The following is a 24790-nucleotide window of genomic DNA, read 5'->3' on the forward strand; positions in this document are numbered from 1 at the left end:
AGAGATTCATTGAATATTAAAAGTCAAATCCTGCTTTGCTCCAGCTGGAGTTTAACTCTGGAGAAAGGCAAGAAGGGTGTAGCACAAACTGGTTAATAATTGTGGCACAGCACTGTGTTGCTGCTGTCAGTAAATGGATGTCAGACATCCACCAGGCAATGTTTGTGTTTGATGTAGTAGTACTGACGAATTAATAACTGCAGCATAAAGGTACACACAAAATGTGCTGTGTAAAGCAGAAGAATGCTGTGTCATTTTCTACAGACAACTGATGTCTCTTGAGCATGTGGTATTGTGATTTGATAACTCAAAGTTGGTGGCACACTACTGTAATTGTAGATTAGCAAATTATTTTTTAAAAAGTTGGTAAATTCTCCCATTTCAAGTGAGTGTGACAGCATTCATTATTACAGCTGATTACACATGTGTGCCAAATTCATTGCTCAAACAATTTCTGTAGAGGGAGAGGCATTTATCTAAAAAATGAAAATGTTTAATGCCCAAACCAATTGCTTTCTAGTTTTAATGTATTCTTGCTGCTTTGAGCTGCAAGTACCTTAACAGCACTGCAGGAAATGAAAGGCACATTGTTCTTTGTAACATTAAAAAAAAAAAAAAGAAAAAAGAAAAACAATGATGTACGGTAACTCACAGAACTCGTTTTTCAACCCTGCAGTAATTACACTGGACTTGTAAATATCATCTGTGAATTCTTTGCTTAAGTAGGGCAGGACTTGAGTATTAAACCTTAAAAAAAATTTTTAAGTATATGCTTACTTTTCCATGCCTAAAAGCATAAAGGAAGAAATTCTAGTCTTTAAGCTGTGGGGGAAAGAAAAGGCAATAGTGGGAACATACGGAAAGAGAAGTTTCCTTTTCTTCTTCTCTAAGCAAGGCTGGTCATGGCAGGCGTAACACCGCTTTGGCTGCAAGGAAGGAGGGGATTATGTGCAACCTGGTAAAATGCAAAAGCAGCTTGTGGAAAGACCTCTCTGCCTTGACAAACAGGGTGCAAACTGCAGACCCTTTCTATACGCTTTTGTTCTGGCCCCAGAACCTGGCATTCTCATTTTGTGCAGTGAGGTAGCTTCAGCCAGTGGAGGTGGTGCCTGGCCAGCCTGAGTGTTAGGCACTCTCCTCGGATGCAGAGTTCAAACCCTCCTCTCAAGCTGAAGCGGGCAGAGGACGTAACTGTTCTTTGTGCTTGTCTCCATCACTCAACCACAATGTAAACGGTAGCTGAGAGCCCTTCAATTCCTTCAACAGCCAAATTTTAAACTAGTATAAATATACTGTCTTCCAAGGGCATCCCTTCTTCTCAGGTCATACTTAACCTTCCATCTCCGTTACTTCAGGTGGAGTCCAGCTGCCTTGTGGGACTGAACTGATGCCAACCAGCTTAACGCTTACCAGGGTGATGCTGCAAGTGCAGCAGGACTTGAGGTGTCTGGAGGGTCAGCTGTCCTTGGATAGGCACCTTGATTCCCACCTGAGCAGTGCACGGGCATGAGCAGTTCTCTGTATACACAATGCTGAAACTGGTACTGTTAGAAAGTACATTGTCTCAGTTGACTAGCATTCCTGAAACACCTCGTTTGCAGCAGATAACCAAGCCTTGCAGGAAAAGTTTTCTATCAGTTACAGTTGCAAACAGGGTAATATAGTAATGGCAGCTTTTATTAGTGTTCTTGATCTTGGGATCATTTGCATCAGAATCTTATAAATGCAAGAAGACTCTCCTCTCTTGTTTACAGAGCAACACTGAGGAGTTATCACAGCCTGAGGGACTAATCTAAAATTAACTTTGCTTCAGAAAAAGCTTTAAAAAAAAAAGCCCTTAGCATTTTCAATGAGGAATCTCATAGCTGGCGGTGAAGTTAAAGCTCCTGGTGATGTCAGCTTGTTTGCACCTTTGTAACTTGCCAGGACCAAATTCTGAATGGATTTGCACCCTTATGGATCATGTTGTCTGCCGGGAACAGCAATGGGGAACTTTGTCCAGGCTTGAAAGCTCCGGCTGAGCAGGGGAGCCCTGGTGGGGCTGGTCTCTTCTGCCTTCCCACGGACTAGACAGAATTGGCTGTGGATTCGAATAGGACCCATCAGCTGATGAAGGTCCAACCTGTGTTTTATCACCCCCTGAGAGAGAGTACATGTAGGCAGTTCTGAGAGCCAGCATCTCCCAAGGAAACAAAAGCAGATATGTCTGGTTATAAATTTAACTTGTGTGATTCAGTCTTGCATTTTTTTCATTTTCTTTCATTACAGATAGATCTCAACAGGAACTAGAAATACAGTGTTTTAATCATAATAGTCTAGAGCTGAAACTTTGCAGCAACCAGCTGTATTTTCCAGCCAGTTTCATAACTGTCATGAAGAAGCAACTGAATAATTAGGAAAGAAACACCATTTTCCCCTTTATTACCATATTTTCTTTGAGATTCGTACTCAAAGTCAAAAGATTTTGTCATTTAGATTGTGAGGCACAGTTACACCATTTCCAGGATTTAGTGGGTCCTCTGCTAGGCTCAGGATTTAGCCTGCTTATCAGTAGCTGGCACTCTCTTGAGGGGAGCCAGTGACGGCAACAGCGAAGGGTGTTGACTGTCAGTCGGGTGAGATACGTGGTCGTCAATCAGGGTCAGTTCTGCAGCCTCTGCTGGGGCCGAGTGGAGAGCCTTTCTCATCAGTGACCTGCAGTGTCTGAGACTTGGGGATTGACAGAGGACTTCAGTTTTCACTGTTGCTAACCATTAACCTTCACAAGCAAAGCATTCCCACAAAAAATTCATCCAAGGCGAGTATGACAGGAAATATTCAAAGCATGAAATGAATGCTTATAGCATGACAAAGCAGTGCTTGAAAGACACGAAACGTTCATTACGCTTGGAATGGCTGAATGCTGCAAAGGAAAGGAGAAATAAAAATGTGGCTACAGTATAGATTTTTATTTCTTCATATGTGTGTACAGGAAAAAGGCAATGAACCTTTCCAGTGGATAAGGTGCATAAATACAGCTGGGATTATTCTAAGTCATTTCAAAATATATTTATATTCTGTTGCTCCGTTCCTTTCTGTGTATATTTATCCACAAGATAACAGCAAGGGCCATCTAGAGGGCAGCTTGGAAATGGGCTGGCCAGGAGCCCCGTCCTAGGAAGCTCCCGTGCCCTGGGGAGGCGAGTTTCCCCACCTTGCTCTGCAGGGCCAAGGCTTTTCTTGGCCTCGCAGCAGTGCCAGGTTGCTGCCCTTCCTCTGCCGCAGCACTGGGCTGGGGGCGGGCAGCCATGGCAGGGCGCTGACCCCGTGCCGGCCCCTTCTACCCATGCCCTGCCTTGGCGTGTTGAGAGGTGCCTCGGTGCTAACTTTAACCAGTCCTCCTGGGATCTTGGGAAGGGCGGCTAGAGCTGTGAGCAATCTCCAGGTTTCACTACAACCATACTTTTTGTCATGACTTCTTGAGAGACTTGCTGTTTAATTAACAGCTGAGAGTTGTGTTGCGTCAGAGTAATTGCTACTGCCAGAGCGGACCACAGGCTGAAGGATGCTTTTGAATATCATGCTTGCCCACCAAGAAGCTGGGCACTTAGGGAAAGAAGTTTATTTGTGGTATGGGCATCGTTTTAATTTTCTGTCCAGTAGAGAGAGGATTTTATTAGTGGGAAGAGAATGTGATGCCAAGGCCTAACTTGCAAAACAAAACCCCAAACCTATCTATTTGTCTTTCGATGTAGGAATTTCCTAATGCTTGTAATGTAAGACAAAGGGAAAATTTTACTTGCAGGAAAATTGCCTTCCACAATAACCAAGAAAAAAAACACAAAACGCCCACACCAGAGCAGCATGATCCAAAATGTGAACTTTTTACGCCTCCCCAACCTTCTAGGTTAGGCTTCCAACCAAGTGATCTTTTATTATCAACATGATATACCCTTGACATAATTTGGCGCAGTAAAGCTTCTTCTGCTGAACTCGTGATTTCATTTACTAGATCTGATGAAAGTTCTGTGAACCACAGTAAAATGTGATAATTAGTAGTTTAATTCTTTTAGGGTGTGCGTATTAATTGAAAAGGCTTGAACTATAAATACAGGGCCTGTGGATAAAAGCACACTCTGAAATCAGTCGCTTATCCGAAGTATTCATTACTTCACATCTATTTAGGTAGTGTCTCTTTGCAGCAGTGCCAGTCGGCTGTTGAAGTGAGTGGGAGCCCTCCACTCAGAGATCGCAACAGCAAAATCCAGGCTGCCTCGCCGCTGCCTCTCATGCGATCGGAAGCACTCTCAGGCCAAAACTTTGCCCTCTGTGGTCAAACCACTGGAAGATGAAAATGTGTGCTGGGAGCTGTGCTCTGCAGATGGTGAAGCACTGGCTCTCTCGCTGTGCAAGCTGCAGGAGACAGAAAGGGGCCGAAGGCAGCGTTTACCGGCCAGCCACCGCATCCTCCTCTCCCGCTTAAGGTGGAGGCGGTGGCGGGTGGTGGCAGTGGGTGGCAGACTGCCTGTCTCTGGCAGCTGAGCGGGGGAACTCTTTCTGCTGCTCAACAAGTCCACCAGAGCATCAGAGCTCCCCCCACGATTCGAGTCCCAGCCAGCCTGGCACTTTGTAACAAACTGTATTTTTACTCCTGTTTACAAATTTACCCTTCACCATACCTGGGACCGTTGGCACCTTAACCTTCAGCCAGAGCTTGGTTCATTTGGATGTGAATGTTGGAGTGTAGCCCACGGCCACCAAGAGCTGCCATAAGGGATCGTGCTTTCTCTCTTGTGCTCATGTGTTTTTTGTTCTGACGTCCTGACCGACACAGGAGGTGTTCTGTTGACTGTAGGCCTTTCCAAAGAGATATCTGTTCTATGAAAACCTATGCTGTTATTTCACACCTTCCTCTGGTTTCTGTGTGTGGTGTAGTGCCTGGATGTATCATACCTGGTTTTACAGGTACAAGGTGATTTTCGTTCAAATGGATTTCAGCCTTCATAGTCATATTTGGTTTACACACTCAAAAAAAAAATATCTGCATACTGTAGATTCATGGGTTAATCAGGTGTTTTCCAAGTAGCCTTGATTTCGTAAGTCTAAAGCTATGTACGTGAGCAAAGAGGTGCACATGAAGAGCAATGCACAACTGAAATCTGTATGCTGAACTGTTGGTGTTGTCAAGGGAGAGCACTTTGGTGAGACCAAGCTCCCAGAAAAAGCCCCATCACTTCTATAGCTAATTAGATACTATTTTTTAATTGCAGAAGTTGCTAGATAGGAAATGGAACAAAAGTTTAGGGTGACTCTCACTGAGCTGTGAGAATAAAATCCCCTCCGAAGTCTGGCCGTAGTGTGACTGAAATGGAAAAATACCAGATCTGTTTCTTGGAAAGTGAGAAGGAGACTTTTATTTGCAATGGTTCGCAAATATTTTCCCAGGAGCAACATAGTGAGCGTGGCAAAAGGGGGCAGGAGGAAGGTGAGGCGAGTGAGCCACGCTTGTGAACATACTCCTTTAACTCTGCTATTGTTATCTCCTACATAAAGGGCGCCACGCGTTGTTTACAGCAGTTCATGTTATTCATGTCTGCTCCTTTTTCTTCTGTCAGTGCCGTATCTTCAGTTATATGCCTTTTTTTCTGGGTTATGATAGTGTCCAGATAGATTTTGGCGGTGGGGTGGTAGAAAGGTGCCAGTTGATTAAATGTGCTGCTTACTATGTGCATTTCATGTCTGCTGTCTTAACATTTTTTTGTTAACCACTGTTGCAACTGAAGAAAATGCTGAAGTTTGACAGTTGGGAGTTACTGCCGACTATGTGCTGTAAACTATATCATCCCTCTGCCTTCTCCCTTTCTCCCCCTCCTGCTGAAACCAAGTGATTTATAAAATGCCTTCACATTCTTGAGTGAGTTCACACTATCACCTCCAGGCACTGCACTGAGGAGTCTTAGGAGTGGATGGGAAACACAGATCTGATAGCTGGTATTTTTCTCTGGAAGGGGTTGGGGGGGGGCTGGGGGGGGGGGAAAGCTGATTACATTTAAAGGAGAAAAGTTTCCCGCTGTGCCCCAGAGTGAATCTGTAGTCAGTGGAGTACTTTCTAGTAAACAAGCAATGTATGTGGTTATAGTGGGCTTTTATTATTACACACTGCTATTGTTTTCCATTTTCCTAAGATTTAATTAATGAAGTCATTTTAGAGTGTCTCTAATCATCACCTCCCACCCTCCCTCACTCATACTTAAAGCAAGGGAATCTGCTGCAAGGCACACTCTGGGGTGAGGAGCCGGCACCTAGCTCCTGTCACTGGCAAAAGGAGGTACAAGAAAACGATACAGCTGCTACAGGGGATCCAAATATTTTCCTTCTCTCTCTCTGGCCTTTGCAGAAGGCATGACTGGCACCCCAAGCCCTGGCTGCAGTGTGCCCTCCCGTGGGCTCACTGCCGTGTCCCCCCTGCCCCAGCCCACTGCAGCGCTGCATGACAGAGGGAGAAGTGGTGCTTTGGTGGTGCGGTGTCTCACCAGGTGAGCCAGGGGACGGGCCAGTAGTTTTCTACTAGCCAGGCACAAGGAGGTCAACACCATCTTTCAGACCATGGTGGGTCAAACCCTTTGCTGGCATTTCTTCTCCCAGGATCATAAGGAAGGAATAACTTGTGTAGCTTGTAACACACATTCATGGAGAATCTAGACCTCTGTCCCTGTTATTTTTCTACTTCAGTTCCTTACTCTTAAAATTTTAGCTGTAACAGAAGGCTCTTTGACAGCTGCATCCCCATCTGAAAACCTGCTGGTGTTTGGGGGGTGTCCCCACCTGACCAGCTTTGCAGTGCAGACCACCTGCAATTTTCCCACATGTTATACCTCAAAGCCCGTAAAAATCAGGGAATTTGCTTTCAGAACATTTCCAATAGCAGAATGCAGAGAGCTAGCTGGGTCCCCCATGCCGTACAGAGGGGAGCCAATTTTATCGTACAGCAGAGCATGCCATAGCTTGAGCTGCTGGAGGAAGGGAAGAGGTGAGAAGCAGGAGAGGATGGACAGCAGCTTGATGGACTGAGGTGGCTGTGGTTTTGAGGCAGGAGGGGAACTCCACAGATTTTTGTGAGGAAAGGCTCAGAGCAGTGGTATGGTAGTGCCCCACAGCTCAATTTAAAGCAATAATAAAAGGGGCTGGAAAGGGTATGACAACCTGAGCGAACAGCTGAGGAATGAAGCAGCCCAGTATTAGGGAATCCAGATTTCTGTCTGTCATGGCCATGAAGAATGCATTTGCAGTAGGACTGGGAGCCGTCCACTGTTAGAAGGAAAGAGAAGTAAAGATCATCCCGTGTACAATATAAATATAAGTTGTTATTACTACTATTGCTATGTCAGCCGTAAACTGTTCCCATGAGAACAGAGATGCAACATCATTGAAAAAGAATGTCTTACTGTGAAATGGGCAGCAGAAACACTGTGGCATTATCTGCCGGGGAGTGAATTTACCTTAGTGATAGATCATTATTCCCTCCTGCGAATGAACCAGATGAAGTACAGGAACACAAGGATAACTCAGCAATACTTGTGTTTTACAGTCTTCTGAATTAAACAAACAAACACAAAAAAAAGTAGCCAGATATAAATGTAAGGATAGAGGAGCATGGCATATCAAAAGAGATTGCCTGTGGCAAGATAAGCAAAATTTCTTTCAGGTTTCTGCCAACATGTTATATGGACTAATGCTTGGATTTCATCCCACCTAACATTAGGCATTAAAACGAAACACCAGCTATGAACCTAAAATCCTCACTCTTCCTCTGTAATCAATGGAGATACTGGGTCTTCTGGGAATTCATCTCTCTCTCTGTGTTGAACCTCAGGGACATTTAAAACCAAGATGTTTCAGGTTAATGCTGTAATTTTAATGAGATTCTGCTGCTAGAGGAAGTTACCCACCCCTCCCCTGCCTATTGGAAAAGCCAGAGTAGACAGTTTGCTGCAAGAGCGAAGGTGGATCTAGCAGGGCACATTGACTTGGTTGAATATTTCTTTTGGGTAAAAGGGTGGATGGTGTCTTTACTGTTCACATGTACTTTCCTCCCTTTCTCTTTTTCTCTTGACTTCTACAAAACAGGAGTTTCTTAGGTAAATTAGCATTGTGGAGAAGTGTTTATGTGCTCTGTGGAAGAATGTGTCTAGGGATGGGCATACTGGCAGCAAGAACTTCCTTCTCAACTCTTCCAGTGAAGTTTTGTTCTAAACTGCCCAAATGGAGCCATTATTCAAAAGTTAAAATGTTCTGTTCCATTTCTTGTTTTCATTCTTTTATGTGTCTGGGGACTAAACTGCTGTGAAAAAAAGCCCATTCTCACAGGATGTCTTGCCTAATTTTGCAGACAAGAGGGGTTCAGCTATTCCAATTACGAGGAGATAAGAATCTGAAATGTTGGGATCACATCCATCCTGAGCTGAACTCTGAATCTTCCAAAGTCCATCCATCATTATTTTTTCCTTTTTTTCTGTATTTCAGTAATGCGAGCAAAGAAGGAACAGAGAAGAAATGGATGTTTATGCATTATAAACCATAATGGATGGGTTTCCTTTTTACTTGAGTTGCTTTAGTTTAATGTAAAGGTCCCTGTGAGTGGAATTCCTTTTCCATTTTCATTCTTTCTGCCTGCTCAACTGCCACTCATCAGCAAAAGGTCTGCCTTTCATGTAAAGTCAGTCACAGTACAAAGTCTCATAATTCACATGCAGAGTACTGTTAGAACAAGTCTGATGGCAGTTGCAGGGCAGGTGAGCCAGGCTGCTAAGCATGGTCCAAAATATGACGTCCTGGCCCCTGCAGTATCTTCAGATTGTCTTACATTGATACAGATAGGGTGTCTGACACCGCACTGCCACATTTCTGCATCCCTGTGTATCGTACTATGCCACACAGGACTGACTGCTGGGAACAAGTAGGAGGGTCTAGAGAGGCAAGCCTCCTACTGTAAGAAGAGGACTGCACAGGCTTGGCTGACCAACCCAGCCTCTAGCAACAGATTAATCTCAGGTCTTCACCTTTATACCAAAAGTGTGTCTAAGTTGCTGGAGGCAGCCTTCTGGAGTGAGACATCCCACCACTGTCATCTCAATTCCTTGAGGCACCTCCCCTGGAACCACCACATCTGCTACACATGGGATGAGCACGTGAAATTAGATAAGGACTAAGAAGGCCTCTCTCTGCCCCTTCTGTTTACTTTGTTAATCTTGAATCCCTCACAATACACTCACAATTAGTGAACTCTGAGTCCCTCTTTGGGCTCCAGTCTGAGCAGATTACACAGAGAAAATAAATTTGGTCTGTGTTCTGGCCTGACCTTGGCCTGAACCTGAGAAAGTGAATGCCCCTATCACACCAACATGTGTCTGTAGAAGTACAGTAAACACAAACAGGGGTCACTGTCCCTCTCTGTCGTACAGCCCAGGCCAGGAGTCTAGAGTTTTGGGCTGGCCGCCCAAGCACTTGTTAATAAATGTCCATTCTTAGTCTGTAAAGGAATGTAGACAGGGCATCCTGCCCTACAAAACACAAACTTAGAATAAAACAGAAAGAGAGTCTAAGTCATCATGCGGAGCTCTGCTGCTGGTTTCCACATCCAGCAGTCTTTTCTCACTGGACTTATGCTGCTAGTTTGGGACTTGGCTGGGGGAATCATCCACTAAGACACTGTGGGTTGTCCACCATTGTCTGTAAGCATAGTTGTCTGCCTAACCCCAAGTGCATCAGTCCCTGGGAAGTCAATCAATAAGTCTGTGGGGCTTCCTCCTCAATACTTGGAGGAGGCAGAGCCCTGGCAGAGCCCGGGCTGTGAGGCAGGAGATCCTGGATCACCCAGTGTGGGGGTTGTGTTGCTTCTAGGATTGTGCAGTACTTTGCCTGTGCATCTTCGCAGTCCCAGCGGAGTCAGAGACATATTGGGGGGATGACACGTTCCTTGTGGAGACTCATCAGTGCCTTTGCTAGTCATTCCATCCTTTTGTTCTTCTCTGGACACGTCCTACATAACTAAGATGGAGTTGGTGCAGACCTTGGTGGCCATCCAGAGATTCTGTGGTCGGTGGAGGCCCCTTTGTTCTCTGCTAGCAGGCAATGAGGACAACCCCTTCAGTTCCCATCCCTCAGTATGCAGCGTCTCTGTGGAGAGGGTGACACTGCTCTGGGTGTCACTGCTGTCTGGACAGGAGTTGTAAGCCCAGACTTGTTGGGCACATGGTGTTTGCCAACAGCAGCCTAAACTGCATCCATAAGCATCAAGTTTTGTGTTCTAGGTCTTGTGCAAGCTTGACGCATCCCTAAACAAGTATTACTGTGCTTCCTGACCCATCCCTTTCTGTCTTCTCTGCCACCAGCATACCAGAGCTTTATTCCGGAGACTTACCTTGGTACCCTGCTGTCCAAGGTGAGACAGCCCAGGTGCTTCTGGACAAAAGCTCATGAGGTTTCCCCCATCTTCCATGCAGGGATGTCTCAGGGTGGCCCTGACTGAACTTTGTGAGCTCAGTAATGTGGACAGTCAAGGACAGAACGTATGTGTGTTGTCACACTGTGTCTAGCAGGAAGTCTCTTTCATTCCCAGCCACAGAGATAACTAACACGTAAACCTAGTGGAAGTCGGCCTACTTGGGACTAAAAGTTGTTGAAGTGGAGAAATTACTGTTCTGTACAAAGAACAGAGGAGTAACAGCCTTCGGGAGAGAAAATCCCAAGCAATACAATGGAAAGGACAATAGGTAAACAGTAACATGATTTGCATGGGGTTTATCGTAAATTGAAGTTTGCTCACCAGTGCTGTCAGCAGAGGAGGTGTAAGAAGCAGCTCTGAAGGGAGACGAAAGCCTGTGGGGAAAAGTGGAGGTGGCTGATCCTGTGACTTAGCTTCCATGCCCAGCATCTTTATTTTCACATCATATTTATACTATCTAATCTTCAGCAGATATTTCTACAGCTTCCATTATCATGGTGTCCAGCCACAGTCTTTTAAAACTGCTTTGGTGTAAAGAGAGAGGAGTGCCAGAAAGGGAGGATGAGAGGAAACAGCTGATTAAGTCACCGGGGTTTGTGTCCATATCACCCAGCAAAGCCGAGCAGGAAGGCTGCCTGCCCTTGCCTGACCCTGGCCCCGGCAGCTCCTCCTGGATGCTGGGCTTTTCTAGAGAATTCTGCCACATGCTCCGAATACATGGATTATTCCTATAACTGTAAACTAACATGCAAATTAAAAAACCCCACACCCAACACTTCTTTTTATAGCCCCCTAGTTCTGTGTCCACAAGGCTTCAGACTCCCTTGGTTCAGCTCCGAGCATGTCCGCAGAGGAGCCTTGGCAGGTACACTTAGCTACCACCAGCCGAGGGAGGGTTTTATAGTTCCTAAAATAATTACAGCATCGCTGAGTCTAGTTGTATAATTTCTTGGCAATATACTAATTAAAACTAGATATTTACACACAACACTTATTTAAACTTAAGACTTATTGAAAAGAACCTGCATACTTATAATAGCTATATATCACGGCTTTATCGAGGACCGTGTTTTTCATGCAGATTGAGTTCTCGAGCGCTGTTATTAACATAAATGAGCCCACAGCTTTATGTTCAGGACCGAATACTACCAGGGCATCTGAATCATCCTGGTATTTCATTTCACCATCTAAAATTATTTTTAAAGCACTACATTTTTTTAACTTGCTGTATTATGGCAATTAGAAAACGCTCTGTGTTTACTAGGAACAGAAAGTCCAGCAGAGCTGAGTGTTTAATGTGATGAATAGTGTTAGGAGCTCAAAGAAAAGTCAGATGTGTGTCGGCACTTATCAAAGCTGTTCTGCTGCTCAGAATGACTGTTCGTGATACTTGTTTCATGATAAACTTCCTCAGAACATGATGTTACTGGAAAAAAAATGATCCACTCTGAGAAATACGCAGGTGACACAGTTGAGTCAGCAGCTTGCAACAGTGACACAGGCTTACGTTTATAAAAATCCCCACTGAACTTTTGTCTCTCGCGTGCGTATATCATAGCCTTAAAATCTGTTGCCACAAAAGTGTCCCGTTTCTTGTCTTCACTCGGTAACTGTTTAACAAAAATCTTCCCACCACCCTGATGAAGAGGTAGATTCCTGGGCTTAAAAGTCTTAATAGTCACAAAACTTTCCTCTTTCATAAGTAATTCGCCATATAAATATTAGTAACTCCGGTGACCACTGATAACCCTGGGGAAATGATAAACATGGAAAAAGAACAGACCACTGTGGAAACCAGAAAATCCTACCTCCCATATGAGAGGGTTTAATTATTGAAGTTGCAAGCATTTCCCCGTGCACAAGCATCTCGGCATTCATAGGTGGAAAGTACCTCATGCTGTGTTTGAAATATCAACTGGATTTAAAAGAAGGCTTTGTGCTTCACTATGGACCTTTCTTAGCCTCCTGCAGATGGTCCCTATTGCTGAAAAGAGACATGACTTGTGAGACGGGGAGACCTCTGTGCCATTTTTTCGTGCTGCTGTAATCCTGCTTTACACCCATGAAGGACTTCAGCCCTTAAGCCCTTACCCTCTTTCTCCTAAATATTAAAATTATTTTCCTGAGTGTCATACCGTATTAAAGCAGAATGAAAATGGGTTTAACAATTGCTGGCATGGGGCTTCTGTACAGCATGTGTGTCACAAATCATGTCACTTTTCAGCAATAGGGCTGCTGCCAGCGGGAGGCTCAGAAATGCTCATGTTAATCAAAAATTTTAATTTCAAATCAAATTGACAGTTTACACATGGTGAGAAATGCTTCTCACCATGTGATATTTCAGTATGCTACACTGGGCAAAATGGGTGCACTTTCCTGTTAAGAATTTTGACTGCAGTATCTGCAAATTTATGGGTTTCAGTGTATTGGGTATGGTGAGTAGTTGATCTAAGGGAGCCCCTTGGAGAATAGGAGACAGAAGGGTTTTCATGCAGCCTGGCACTGGTGAGACGCTGTTGGCACATGCTGCTGGAGAAATGACAGGTATTCAATAAACATCACTATGGTTAAGAGGAAGATTTAAAGGAGGGAGGGGCTGCAGTGCTATAAACAGGATTTGAAACAAATGTGCTTATTTCAGTCTGTGATTAGTCTGAATACCTAAGTATTCCACACCAGTTTTTAAATATCCTTACATTTATTTTCACACTGATGTTCTTCACACAGCATCGACAATAATATTTATGGCATTAATACTGTAGCTAAATTCTAATTTGAAGTAGTGGAAACCCAAGTAAACTCTGCATGTATCGAGGCATGCTCCATTGGTGTGAAGACCAGAACGCAGCTACGTATCGTGCTTACGGCATGCGGCCCCAGCATCAGCTCCTACAAGCCCTTACTTCTGCCAGCAGCTTCCTGGAAGTCAGCGAATAAAATTCAGGAGGCAAAATTGCAGTCAATACTTGATGAGGAGTAAGGGGAGCAAGGACAGTTGATGGAGCATGTGTGATTGGCCCCAGACAAACAAGTCATAGAGACCGATGTTTTTAGGCTGTACCAGAAATGGGATGCTGGAGAAGAATGACTAGCTGAAAAGAAATTATCCCTACATTGTTCTCTTTAGGAGGTTTTTCAGCTCTCTGCAGGGTCCTGAGGTTAATGCGATGCCTAGCTCATGACATTGGGGCTTTCATTTTAAAAAGGCCTTGAAGGGGAAAGGAATGGGGGTGGCAGTACCCACCTTCACGTGTCTCCCCCTCCAGTGGCCCGTACTTATCGTTCGTCTGCAAGGGTGCAAAGGTGGGTGGGTGCCCATTGCTGGTAGCCTGGGGAGCGCCAAGCAGCAGCACATGCCATCAGCATCCCCGGGAAGCTCAGGGAAACCGAGTGGTTTCTCTGGGCTCATTTGGACACTGAGTCATGCTTCAAACTGAGAAGCCAAACTGGCAATATCACCGCAGACCTTGGAGATCACAGCTGTCATTACTCTTGTAACCAGGGTTGATATGAAAATATGAAGATAAATAACTCCTTCATATTATTATTTTCAGGGAGGCAGGCTTTTCTTTTTATTACTCTTTTTATTGTTGGATGCCATAAATATTCCAGAATGATTATCCCAGGGTAGATTTCATCTCATTTACTTCGAAAGGCTTTTGAGGAGGCACATTATTTTATAAGCTGCCAAATGAGTATGACCATTTATAATGATTTTTCTTATTTTCTTTAATATTTGCTTTTTGGATTGAGGAGCTGAAATCAAAATATGCTAATTTAAGACATCTGTTGTTTTTCAAGCTATAGGCCCCTATCGGTATTAATGCAATTTATTTATCAAATTGGTTATATGGTAGAGAGGGATATTCTAAATTTTTATCATTATATGAAAAAACTATTTAACTGATTTCTCACCCATGTGAGTACCAAAAAGTACCCTACAATGTTAGGAAACATCAGAAACGGAAAACCGCAGCAGACATCTTAGGTCTTGTAGTGGTTGCCATTGCACAAGCTCCTTAACTTGAACTTGAAGGGCTTTCAATGTTTAAAGGCGGCCTTTGTCTTCAAGAGAAAGGAACTATCCGTGTGCCCTCCATTTGGACAAAATCTGACATGATTGATTCCAATCTATGATCGGTTCATTAACGGTAATAAGTTGCCATTAATTCCACTATCTCTGCACTTAAATACAAAATGAGCTGAGCCTCCTAAGAGCTGAAGCCGCTGTGGATCCGTGCAGGATCAGGCTGTTGGTGACACAGCCAGCCTGATCCACATTTGCTCTGATCCGCGTTTATGAATTTGCAACCCAGACTCTGGAGCTCAATATGACACATACTGAAATAATAATTAGGTGTTGTTACTATCAAAGATTCTAAAATGCCGTGGATATGAAAGCAATGTGCAGTGAGACGTTAGATGTGTATTTCTGTTCTGATTCAGCTCTGAAGAACACCCATCGTGACGGGTTGGGTGGGTTCCCTAGTGAAGGCGTGAGAGTCCTTTCTCCGGGCCGCCTCACAGTACCTTCAGATGTTGGTTCCCAAAGGCCACCAAGAGTTTGCAAACTGGAGCACTGGTATCAGAAGTGCACCCACGAAAACTCGCAGCACTTCACAATTCTACTGTCTGCTAGATACAGACGTTTTAGCTAAAAACCAAAAAGGCAAATCATTTACCAATGGTTTTGCATATTGTGAAGGGTTAACAAAACTTTCATTATCACACTCTATTAAGCCAGGACCAGGAAACAATTTCTAATCAACACTCGGATCTGGGCAGGGATTGTGCAGTCTTTTGTAGGAGGCCTCAGATCTGTGTTCTCTATTCTCACATGCTCACTTCCAGCTGTTGTCATTGAAATCCCACATAATCTCCCTGGGTCAAAGGGCAGTCATCCATGACTGCCGCTGTTAGGAGGTTATGCTGATTTCTGTTGTCAAATATTGGCCCTTTTCTCTTTCAATCACTCCCATTCTACTTTTTTTAACAAGAAAGATCCAGCCTAGAATTGTATTACATGACTTTAAAGTCTTAAAAGTGTTCCTCTATTGTACTAACACGACATGCCCTGGACGGTCTAATCCATCCTGCTATGGGCCACAAAGAAAGTTCTGGTGCTTCTTAAAACCTCAGTCAAAGGCAGGTAGCAAGCCGGAGAGAATAACGGTGTGTGCGACATGTGGGCCAGCAGTTGTTTCATACAAAAATGTGTAATTTGTCCAAGGTGAGCTATTGCTATGGCATTAAAATTAAATTGGAAATAACAAGCTGAAACAGAATTAGGAGCATTTGTCAGGGAACAGGAGAGGTTTCTGTATCACCTTGAATGTATAATTTCTTGCTTAACTCTTCTATAAAAGGTCCATTAATTAAAAATGTGGTCTAATTTACCATTAAAGGTTTATCATTTACAAATTTGAGGAATGCATTTTGTACAAGGCAATTAAAATGAGGCCACTATGCCAGCTCTGGAGATCGGTATTTGGGGTCTGTAGTTAAACGCAGATTTCATTACAGCTATACCTGTCTTCCACCTGAATGGGAGAGACATTCATATGGACAGAGTATTGTGGCTGCGATAGATGGTCTCTTTGGCCCCCACATTTTTTTTAGCTACGAAGCTGACATACGCTGTGTGGCCCCATGGATCTAGCTTCCCATTTCCGTCATGGGATAGTATTTCTTGGTGAGAGATACTGCTGTTGAACCCGGGCAGGGTGCGAGGATACAAGTGCTTAGGCAGGGGCTGGTCACAGCCCCGGGTTCTCTCGCCGGCCACCCATGCTTGCCCTGGAGGTGGATGCTTCCCAGAAGCAAAGTACATCTTCCTCCCTGTGCGTGCCCAGGGCATGGGACCACCATGCCAGGCTGCCTGCAGCACCCTGTGTCTGTGCAGGGGGATGTGTTTCTGGAAGGGAATGCATAGGGCTGGGTCAGACCAGGCTTAATAAACTCGCCTTCCAATTAAGCAAAACGTAAATGTTCCGAAGGTCTTGACTGAAGCACGCACACTCTCTCTTTCCTTTTTTGCTGGAGAATGCAGATTAGGACTAACTCTGTCACTCCCATCCTCCTCAGCCAGTGCAGCTGTGGAACAGCTAATCTTTTGGGAATCCTCGGGGTGATCCGGGTTCCCTCTGATAACGTCCCCTCTCTCAAGGCCTGCATGTGCTGTGTGATACAGACATTAATTTTCTAATCAATATTATTGCTCCACATTGTTTGTGAAACATGGGATTATCTAGATAGAGGATAAACCCAAAAGGAATCAAGTTGCACTTTGAGCAGAGACGGCTTTTCTTTTAATCAGGCATTTGGTTAAGATAATAGGCTTGAGACCCTAATTGATTATTACTATTTTAAGGTTTTAAGATGGCTATGTATAGTGAGATGCGGAACATGAAAAAGGCTTTAGAAATGGCTTCAGTGCTAGTCTGAGGGACTTGTGTAATTTCAAAACACTGAAAAGGAATCAAAGTCTCCCAAAAAGCTGTTCTCCAAAGCTCCATTGTCAGTCAAACTGTAGTGGAAAATAAATAACTGGATTTGGACTTTTTCATCTTCAAAGGAGTAACTCTTTCCTGATTTAATTTAAGCTTGGATTTCAGGAAACCAGCTGTATCTCTGTTTAGAAAATACCTTGTATATTTGTGGTGCAATCTAACTATTTTATACTAAAAAAAATACTGTTGGATTACATGGGGAAGCCTGCTAATTAAATAACAATAATACCTTGAGCACCTTGAAAACATCTTCTGATATTCAATTAAGGAACAATAACCCGATGAACTTTAACCTATAGACCATATTCAGACTTTCTACATAAAAGTAATTGCATCAGTCATGATTTTCTCAAGCTACAACACAAGCTCTTGATTGGTAGCTCAACGTCTGAGACTCCTTTTTACAGCATTAATTGGGAAAGCAGACAATACTCTCCCTGTAAACTAGATTTTAGGACGAAGGTTAGTTGCCTTTGTACACGTTTACTCATTGAAATAGGAATGTTTGCTTAATAATTCAAAACAAATAGCATTAGACAACAAGTCCTAATCCTGATTTCTCCTCTGCCAGTGTAAATTAGGAGAAAATGAGGTGAAACTCTATTTGATCAGTGTAGAAAGACTTGTTTAAAACTTCTTTGAGATCAGAATTAGGCTCCAGTGATTCAAGCCTTTTCTTCTGGCATCTTTACTGGGATCCAAAAGAAGAATATGTAAATCACATTTTGAATTTTCTCCCCAATTAAAGCAGTCATCAAGTTATGGAAAGATGTTTTTCATGTGGTACTTGTTACAATACTGTTGCATCGCATTTGTATGCTATACCAAACGTGTGATTGGGTAATGGCATATTATTTATTAGTTAGTATCCAGATCTGCTTTATTCATTTGGTCTTATTAGCCTAGGGTTTTTTCCCACTCAGGAGGGAAAAAATGGTCATCTCGTGAGCCGAAGTGAGGGCTTGCGTAATGAGCTACCTCCTAGCTGCACCTAGACTTGAGGTGAAGGAATGATTCAACAGTATGTTTAAATGCCTGCTTAACTTTGTCAGCCCATCTTTATTTGGCAGAGCAAATAAGCATGTGCTTTAGTCAAGCATGTGATTAAAATTAAACACGTGCTCGAACTGCTTTGCTGAGTCAGGGCCTGCCTTGGCTAGCCAGGTGTCTTAATTTATACCCAGAATTTCAGTGAATGAGCTCTCTTAGATTTTTATAAAGTGAGTTAAAATTCTCTCATCCTCATTTTGAACATCTGCTTTACTACCAAAATGTGACTGTCGCACAAAGCTGTGGAGATAACCCGATCATATACAGCAATTTCAATATCCTATCTTTGGGGTATTTAGCAAAAGTATCACAGTGCACGTATTTCAGTAAAGTGCCGTATGAAAAGTAAATCTTGCAAGCTTTTGAGATGTTTAATCATCTTTTCACTGAAAGAGCTAGTTAATGCTAACATCTGCATATGTAATTGCTTGACTTTACCTTTTTTTCTCATTCAGAATTAAGTGGAACAGCCAAATTGATATATTTTTGCATTTTGACCCCAGTTAATAAGCGTGAAATACTTACTTCACATATTTTGTCAGTCCTGCTATTTCCCAGTCATTCTCCTTTTACAAGTCTAGCTTCTTTGTCCTTTTTCTCTGATTTTCTTCTTGCACTGTTATCACAGCTCAGCAAAAGCTACAGTCTTGGGCCTGGATTTTGCAATCTGAACTGTCCGGGAAGACCTTTCAACTTTCATGGAGTTCTACTGAACTGTGAATTCACAGACCAACCATGCATCAAAATGAGCTCAAGATACAGCTTTAAGCCTAGGGCATTGCTTTTAGGGGTATCGAGATATTATTAATGATTGGTGAGACGAGCCCCTGATTTCCTAATGTTTATAAGTAAATAACAAATTGGAGAATTGTGAAATTCACCTTTCATTTGTGAAATGTTTATCTTCAGTATCGAAGGATGAAAATCTAATCACTCTCATTGCGTGCTGTTGTTTAATGATTACTAATAACTGTGCGCGCATAAGAAATGTTCCTACAGAAGTGGACATTTCTAGTGTACCCGGCAAATTAAGAATAATGAAGGTAGCAGGCCCAAACTAACTTAGTCAACTTTTCTTACGCCCTGCGGGACCCTGAGACCTAGAATGTATTTAAAACCATTCTGTGGCATTTTCATTTCTGGTTTTTGTCTCTGTTTGCTGGGTTAAGGTAACATGGCTAGCTGTGCGACAGTCATGCTTTTATTGGATGATTACAAAGAGCTCTAGGTTTTCCTTTAACAAATCAGTCAAATGTCCTACTGTAGCTGTAATTTGTTTTTTTTTTTATTTTCATATTTAAATTTCACTTTCCCTCTTAGTGTGGTAGGAATCTGCCTGAGAAATGCAGGTGGAAGTGGACACCAGAGCAGAGCCAGTATGGTGCACTGTGAAAAAAAAACACGTGACAGATGTTTGTAGCATTGCTGAATGCACTTCTGGAAGTTGCTCAGATACTGTCATGATGAGCACAGTATGAGAAGTTATATACCATAGACTGACTTCGCTACCAAGGGCTCTGTGGAGTAGTAAGCATCCTGGCCCTGGTCCAGCAAGGCACTTAAGCATATGCTTAATTTTAGGCACATGAGTGGTTTCAGTGAAGACCTAAGAGAATTATTTTTAATTCACAGATCATTTAATTCAATAGGCAGGTCTGCTGCAGCATATGAAAAGTAGATCTTCATATTAAAAATACTTGGGAAATTTTCAATGAACAAAGGTCGTGTATGGCCAGCAACCACTTCTAAAAAGCAGAATGATGTAGTCATCACCTTTATTATGGTAAAATACAAAGCAGATCAGCAAAAGCATTTACAATTGTCTGAGAGCTATTTCTAAGTTGAAAATAAGGAAAAATAAAAGCTTGTAAGAACATTTTTTCATTTGAAGTAGAGAAAAATTTATTCTCTTGATGTAAATAAAAACCTTGTTTGCAGATTGAGGAATTTGTTTGTGTTGAATTTCAGCATCAATTTCAATATTTTATAGTACATTTATCTACAGCTGGAGCATGACAGATTTGTGTATATTTATATGTTTGTGTACATAATACATATGTATACACACATACACAAGGATGCCCAAAGATATACATATACACAGTTTGAAAACTCATCATTATTGCTGAAGTATAAAAACATGCCTGATGCAGAAACTTGTCTCAAGTCTGTTAGCTTAGCAACTGCGTTCATCTGGCACTGTAGAATCCTCACAGAAACAGGGAAGTTCTTCTGTGCAGGAGCAGAATTTGCTGAGCCCTTGGCTGGAGGTGAATGGCTGACCTCACACCAGATCCCTCCCAAACCTTTCCCTGACATGTTTCCTGACATGTCACCCTCCGTAGTCCTGCACACAAGATGTATTCCTTTTACTTCCCATTCTGCAGGTAGAAATGGCAATGGGATATGTTGTTTTTTTTAAGAAAAAAAAACAGAAGAAAGCCAGGGAAACAAATGTGCAGCTTGCATTAGTCCTGTTGCTCTGGTCATTAGAGGAAGGTGCACAGGTATTGCTGGGATGAGCGTGGGGTACGGTAGAATATACTGAATGTAGGGAAATGGTACTAAATCTGGCAAACAATTAACGACAGAGCAGATGGTGCCCCTGCAAAACATTCAATAATATATGTGTGCGTGCGCTGGAATCAGTGACTCTAAGTAGGACAACCTAAAAAGGTATGCCACTTATCCTGTGGGCAAGTAGGACTTTACAGTTCTTTTAATAATCTCTTTATCCTGAGGTTTCTCCTTTGACCCTGATTTCAAAAGCAGGAGGTCATCTGGCCGACTAACCGCAGACCTGTAATTGAAGTCCCAATATGTCCCGCGTGAACTGCTGTATCCCACTCCACACGCTTACACTGGGTTGCAGCCTTAAAGCTGCTCCTTTTGTAATTGATCATACCCGTGAAAATTAAATGAACATTTGGTGGTAGGCATGTTTTCGGAGAAGAAGGAAAATACTGTTATGTAAAGTGTAATAACATTTTGATACCGAGTGTAGAGGCATTCCTTGCACAGGGGAGGTGAGCGTGGAAGCGTGCACCCTGGTTCAAAAAGACAGCCCAAAGCTGAAAGTTAATACCTTTCTTAGGCAGTGATTTATTTTTATTTCTGAAAGCTAGTTTTAAATGTTAGAATATTTTGGGGGGTGGGGGGTGCAGAAAGGCATTAATTTACTTCTTTTTAACCAGCTGCTGTTTTAAAACTTCCCTAGTGTAACCTTAGAAAAATGAAGAGTACATCTTTAAATCTTGTTTTGTTTGAATGAATGGGTAGATAATCCTGATCAGATGTTTCTTTAGAGAATAATGTTTAAAACGATTATGGAACTTAGCTGTCCTGTCTGTTTCCTAGGTACAGTATTTTCATTTCAATTGTGAAGTCATTAGGGGTCATCCAAGGTAACCGTTTATTAAAATAGTCCTCTTTTGTTTCAGATTTCCTGTTGAGATGCTTTAACATGTAAAAATCTCCCTGCTGATGTGTCATGTTAGCTTTCTTAACCTCTAGATAGAAACCACAAAGCAGCCTACATAGCTGTATGACTAGTTACCCACCTACATAAACAATAATTACTGCTAAGTGGGAAATTAGATGTCACATTTTAAGTCTAAATGAAAGTAAAGTATTTGAGAATACTGTCATTAAATGCTTAAAGCTAATCGCAGTTCTCTCACTCTGTTTGTTTTGTAGGACATTTGGGCTTCCAGGACAGTTTTGTCACATCAGGTGTTTTCAGTGTGACTGAGCTAGTAAGAGTCTCACAAAGTAAGTATTATTTTGTGGCCAGTTTATGTGGTTTCTGCAATCCCAGGTTTTTTTTCTTTGATTCTTATCGTGCCCCTTCCCCACTTCAGAAACAACATCTTGAAAATTGAGAGTCTTCTCTCCACTTCTTGCCAGTGGACAGTGTTTATGTGCCATGTCTTTTAATGTGGGAAAATAAAACAGTGTAATTTTAAAAAGTAAATTAAAAAGTTTTAATTCTGCAAACTTGCATGCGCAAGTTGGCAAGCTCTTCTGGTACCCAGCTGAAAATGGGCAGACTGTATCAGAGTGCAGACAAATGCTCACAAAAATTGGCTTACCCGGTGGGTCCCTTGCAGGATCCAAGGACTGTATTTTAACCAGACCTCTAGAAATGACATGATCTGTGCACATAAGCCTGGGAATTTTCTTATGCTGCTTTTGCACGTTGTGTTCATCCATGCCATGCATACATGTGTACACCTGCAAATTGATGGACTCATTAATAAGGCCAACGACTGTACCAACCTCAGCTCTGATAATCTCCGTGGTGCAGAGGCATACATCTTGACTTCACAAGGCCTGCGTTTTCCATTAACTGTATGGAATTCTGTCTTCTAGAAGGATTTGTTTTTTGACCTTTAAAGAATGCTAATGCCCCCAGCATGAATGACACACTGCAGCATGATCATTACAGGCTTGTCAATACTCACTAACAACAGTGAATTAAGAGTACCTGTCACCACCCTGTTCCATTGATCAAAGGTGCATTGATTGTATATTGCTATGACATAATCTAGATAGTCCAAGGAGAGAGTATGGATGGTCTCTCGCAAGAGAGACTACTGGTAAGCCAGGGCCGTAGGTACTAGGTCTTTGAGGACCTTTTCTGCAGCTAGTGCAGAGCTATGCAGGAACATCACATTGCCACCAATTGCCACTGTGCCAGGTAAACCACGCAACTACGTGCCTCTTTAAAACCTTAGGGTTTGTAACCAATCTCTCCAGCACAGACAGTAATAAAAATCGTTCCACTCCTAGGTAGCAGGAATATTTGTTTGTCTGCTGGCTCTGAGCATGTAGTTTTAAGTCCTTCTGGGGCTGGAATCTAACTGGCACAAACCTAGCAGAGGATTCGTGGTTTTGAGTCAGAACACAGAGCTTCTGTAAGGATTTTCCTGTTCTATTTCCTCTTTCAGAAAGACTTGCCGTAGCTAGTAAATTGGTTTATATTCAAAAATAGGATGCTACAAGGAAAGCATGACATCTTTGTGGGAGATACATGAATGTCAGTTACCTGTGCTGGGAGGAGATGAGAGAGAGAGAGAGAGAAAGAGAGAAAGTTTGAGGCAGGCATTTCTCCTGGGTTTTCCTCCCTGACAACTGGTGGGAATTTTGTGAGAACAACAAAGTTAAGAGGACTTAGAAGTCAAGAGGAGCTGCTGAGTGCTCAGCACATTTGCAAATCAGTTCACTTACTGAAGTGCTTAAATAGGGACTTTGACATCTAGCTCACTGTACTGTGTACACTAATTTGCTGGTATCTGCAGCCACGGTGGACAAAACCAAGCTGTTGCCAGTCTTTGAATGTCTCCGTGTTATGTCACTGTATTTCAGTATGAGAGTTCAGGTTTTTGAAGCCCAAAGGATTCACCCTCCCCCTCTGTAAGGCATCTCACTTCACCACAATCTTATCTTCACTGTAGGAACCCTACACAGCAAAACTGCCTCTGGACTCTGTCAGCCATGCTTCATGTGTGCACAGGACAGGGCTGCTACCAAAAGTGCCCCCATTCAGGACTTGATCCTTCACAGCCAGCCCCAGTCCCAGCCTCCCTGAGAGTTTGGCATTGACCTCATAAGCATCGTGTTTCATGATATTTTTCATGATATCATTTGCCATGATACTTTATCATAACTAAGCTAAAACATCGTGTATCAGAAATCTTAGCATTCAGCATGTTTTGCAAACTATGAACTGTGTCTGAGATGTTCCTTCTGCTTGCCATTGAAGTGCACCACCTCCAAGGATGGAGCACCTGCATGCAGGAAGAGCAGGACAGACATGAACTTTATTGGAAATAAGAAGGGTGTTGGTGGACAAAATGGGCAAAATAAAAAGATTTAGCTTTTATCTGTTCCAGACACAGGGGTTTGCGCGCTTTAATAACCCTGGGAGGTCAAGACCTCGGTTTTATATCCCGTCTACAAGCCAGCACCTCTACCAAAAATAGTGTCCCCAAAGCATATCGGGATATCACTTCAGAACTGACTCAGAGGGAAGTGTGCCAGCAACTGATTTAGCTACACTGCTTTTGGTAGCACCCTGGATTTTCCCTGGAGATGCCCCAGACATGTACTGACCAGCCATAACCTTGTTTACTTTATGAGGTCTGAGAAGCCCACAACCTGACATGCCGTGGGTACCCAGTAGGATATGTTTAGTGTAGAGTCTAGCAGCTAATTCCCAGCAAAGTCAGTATGAATTCACATGCTCATATTCAAAGAATTATTTAACCTAGACTTATTTAACTTAGCAGAGCAACAAAGTAATTGCTGAATATTTGCCTGAAGTGGCAGGCAAGGTCTTCCAAAGAGTGTGCTTTTCCGTATAACTCTTGCTGGGTTGCCTGCATGTTCCCATGTCTTGATTTGAGACCGGACTGTGGTTCACTTTTATGCTGGGGAGCTCAGCTTATGAACAGCCGTCATCCAGACTCACTGGCAGCTATTAACAGTCTGTAGCTTGAGTAATCAAAATGTCCTCACTCCGTTCTCTTGGTTTTACTTTCTAAAAAGTCATTGCTCCTTCAGGAGCCACCACGGCTAGGGAAGGAACAAGCCTGCCTATCCATGGTGGGCCCACACATTTAGTCTCTGCTGTCTTACTGAGTGTGCTCGCTGTTTGCTTTACAAAGAGGTCATCTTTGTGTATGCCTGTTTCATTTTTCTTTCCACGCTTGTGTTTGATAATATGATGATAGAAATAAGTGATTTC

The 24790-nt window shown here is 42.9% G+C and overlaps 1 protein-coding gene across 16 annotated transcripts in view; it reads left to right on the forward strand.

The window, feature by feature from the left end:
- Positions 1–24790, forward strand: part of NFIA (nuclear factor I A) — a 359996-nt gene that overhangs the window by 246728 nt on the left and 88478 nt on the right. For all 16 annotated transcript variants that reach the window (XM_040610608.1, XM_040610609.1, XM_040610615.1 and 13 more), the window contains one exon: positions 21739–21813. In XM_040610608.1, the coding sequence (XP_040466542.1) occupies positions 21739–21813 (75 nt within the window). The remainder of the gene's footprint in view (positions 1–21738; positions 21814–24790) is intronic.

The sequence above is a fragment of the Falco naumanni genome, chromosome 11, assembly GCF_017639655.2.
Source record: "Falco naumanni isolate bFalNau1 chromosome 11, bFalNau1.pat, whole genome shotgun sequence".
Classification (NCBI taxonomy): domain Eukaryota; kingdom Metazoa; phylum Chordata; class Aves; order Falconiformes; family Falconidae; genus Falco; species Falco naumanni.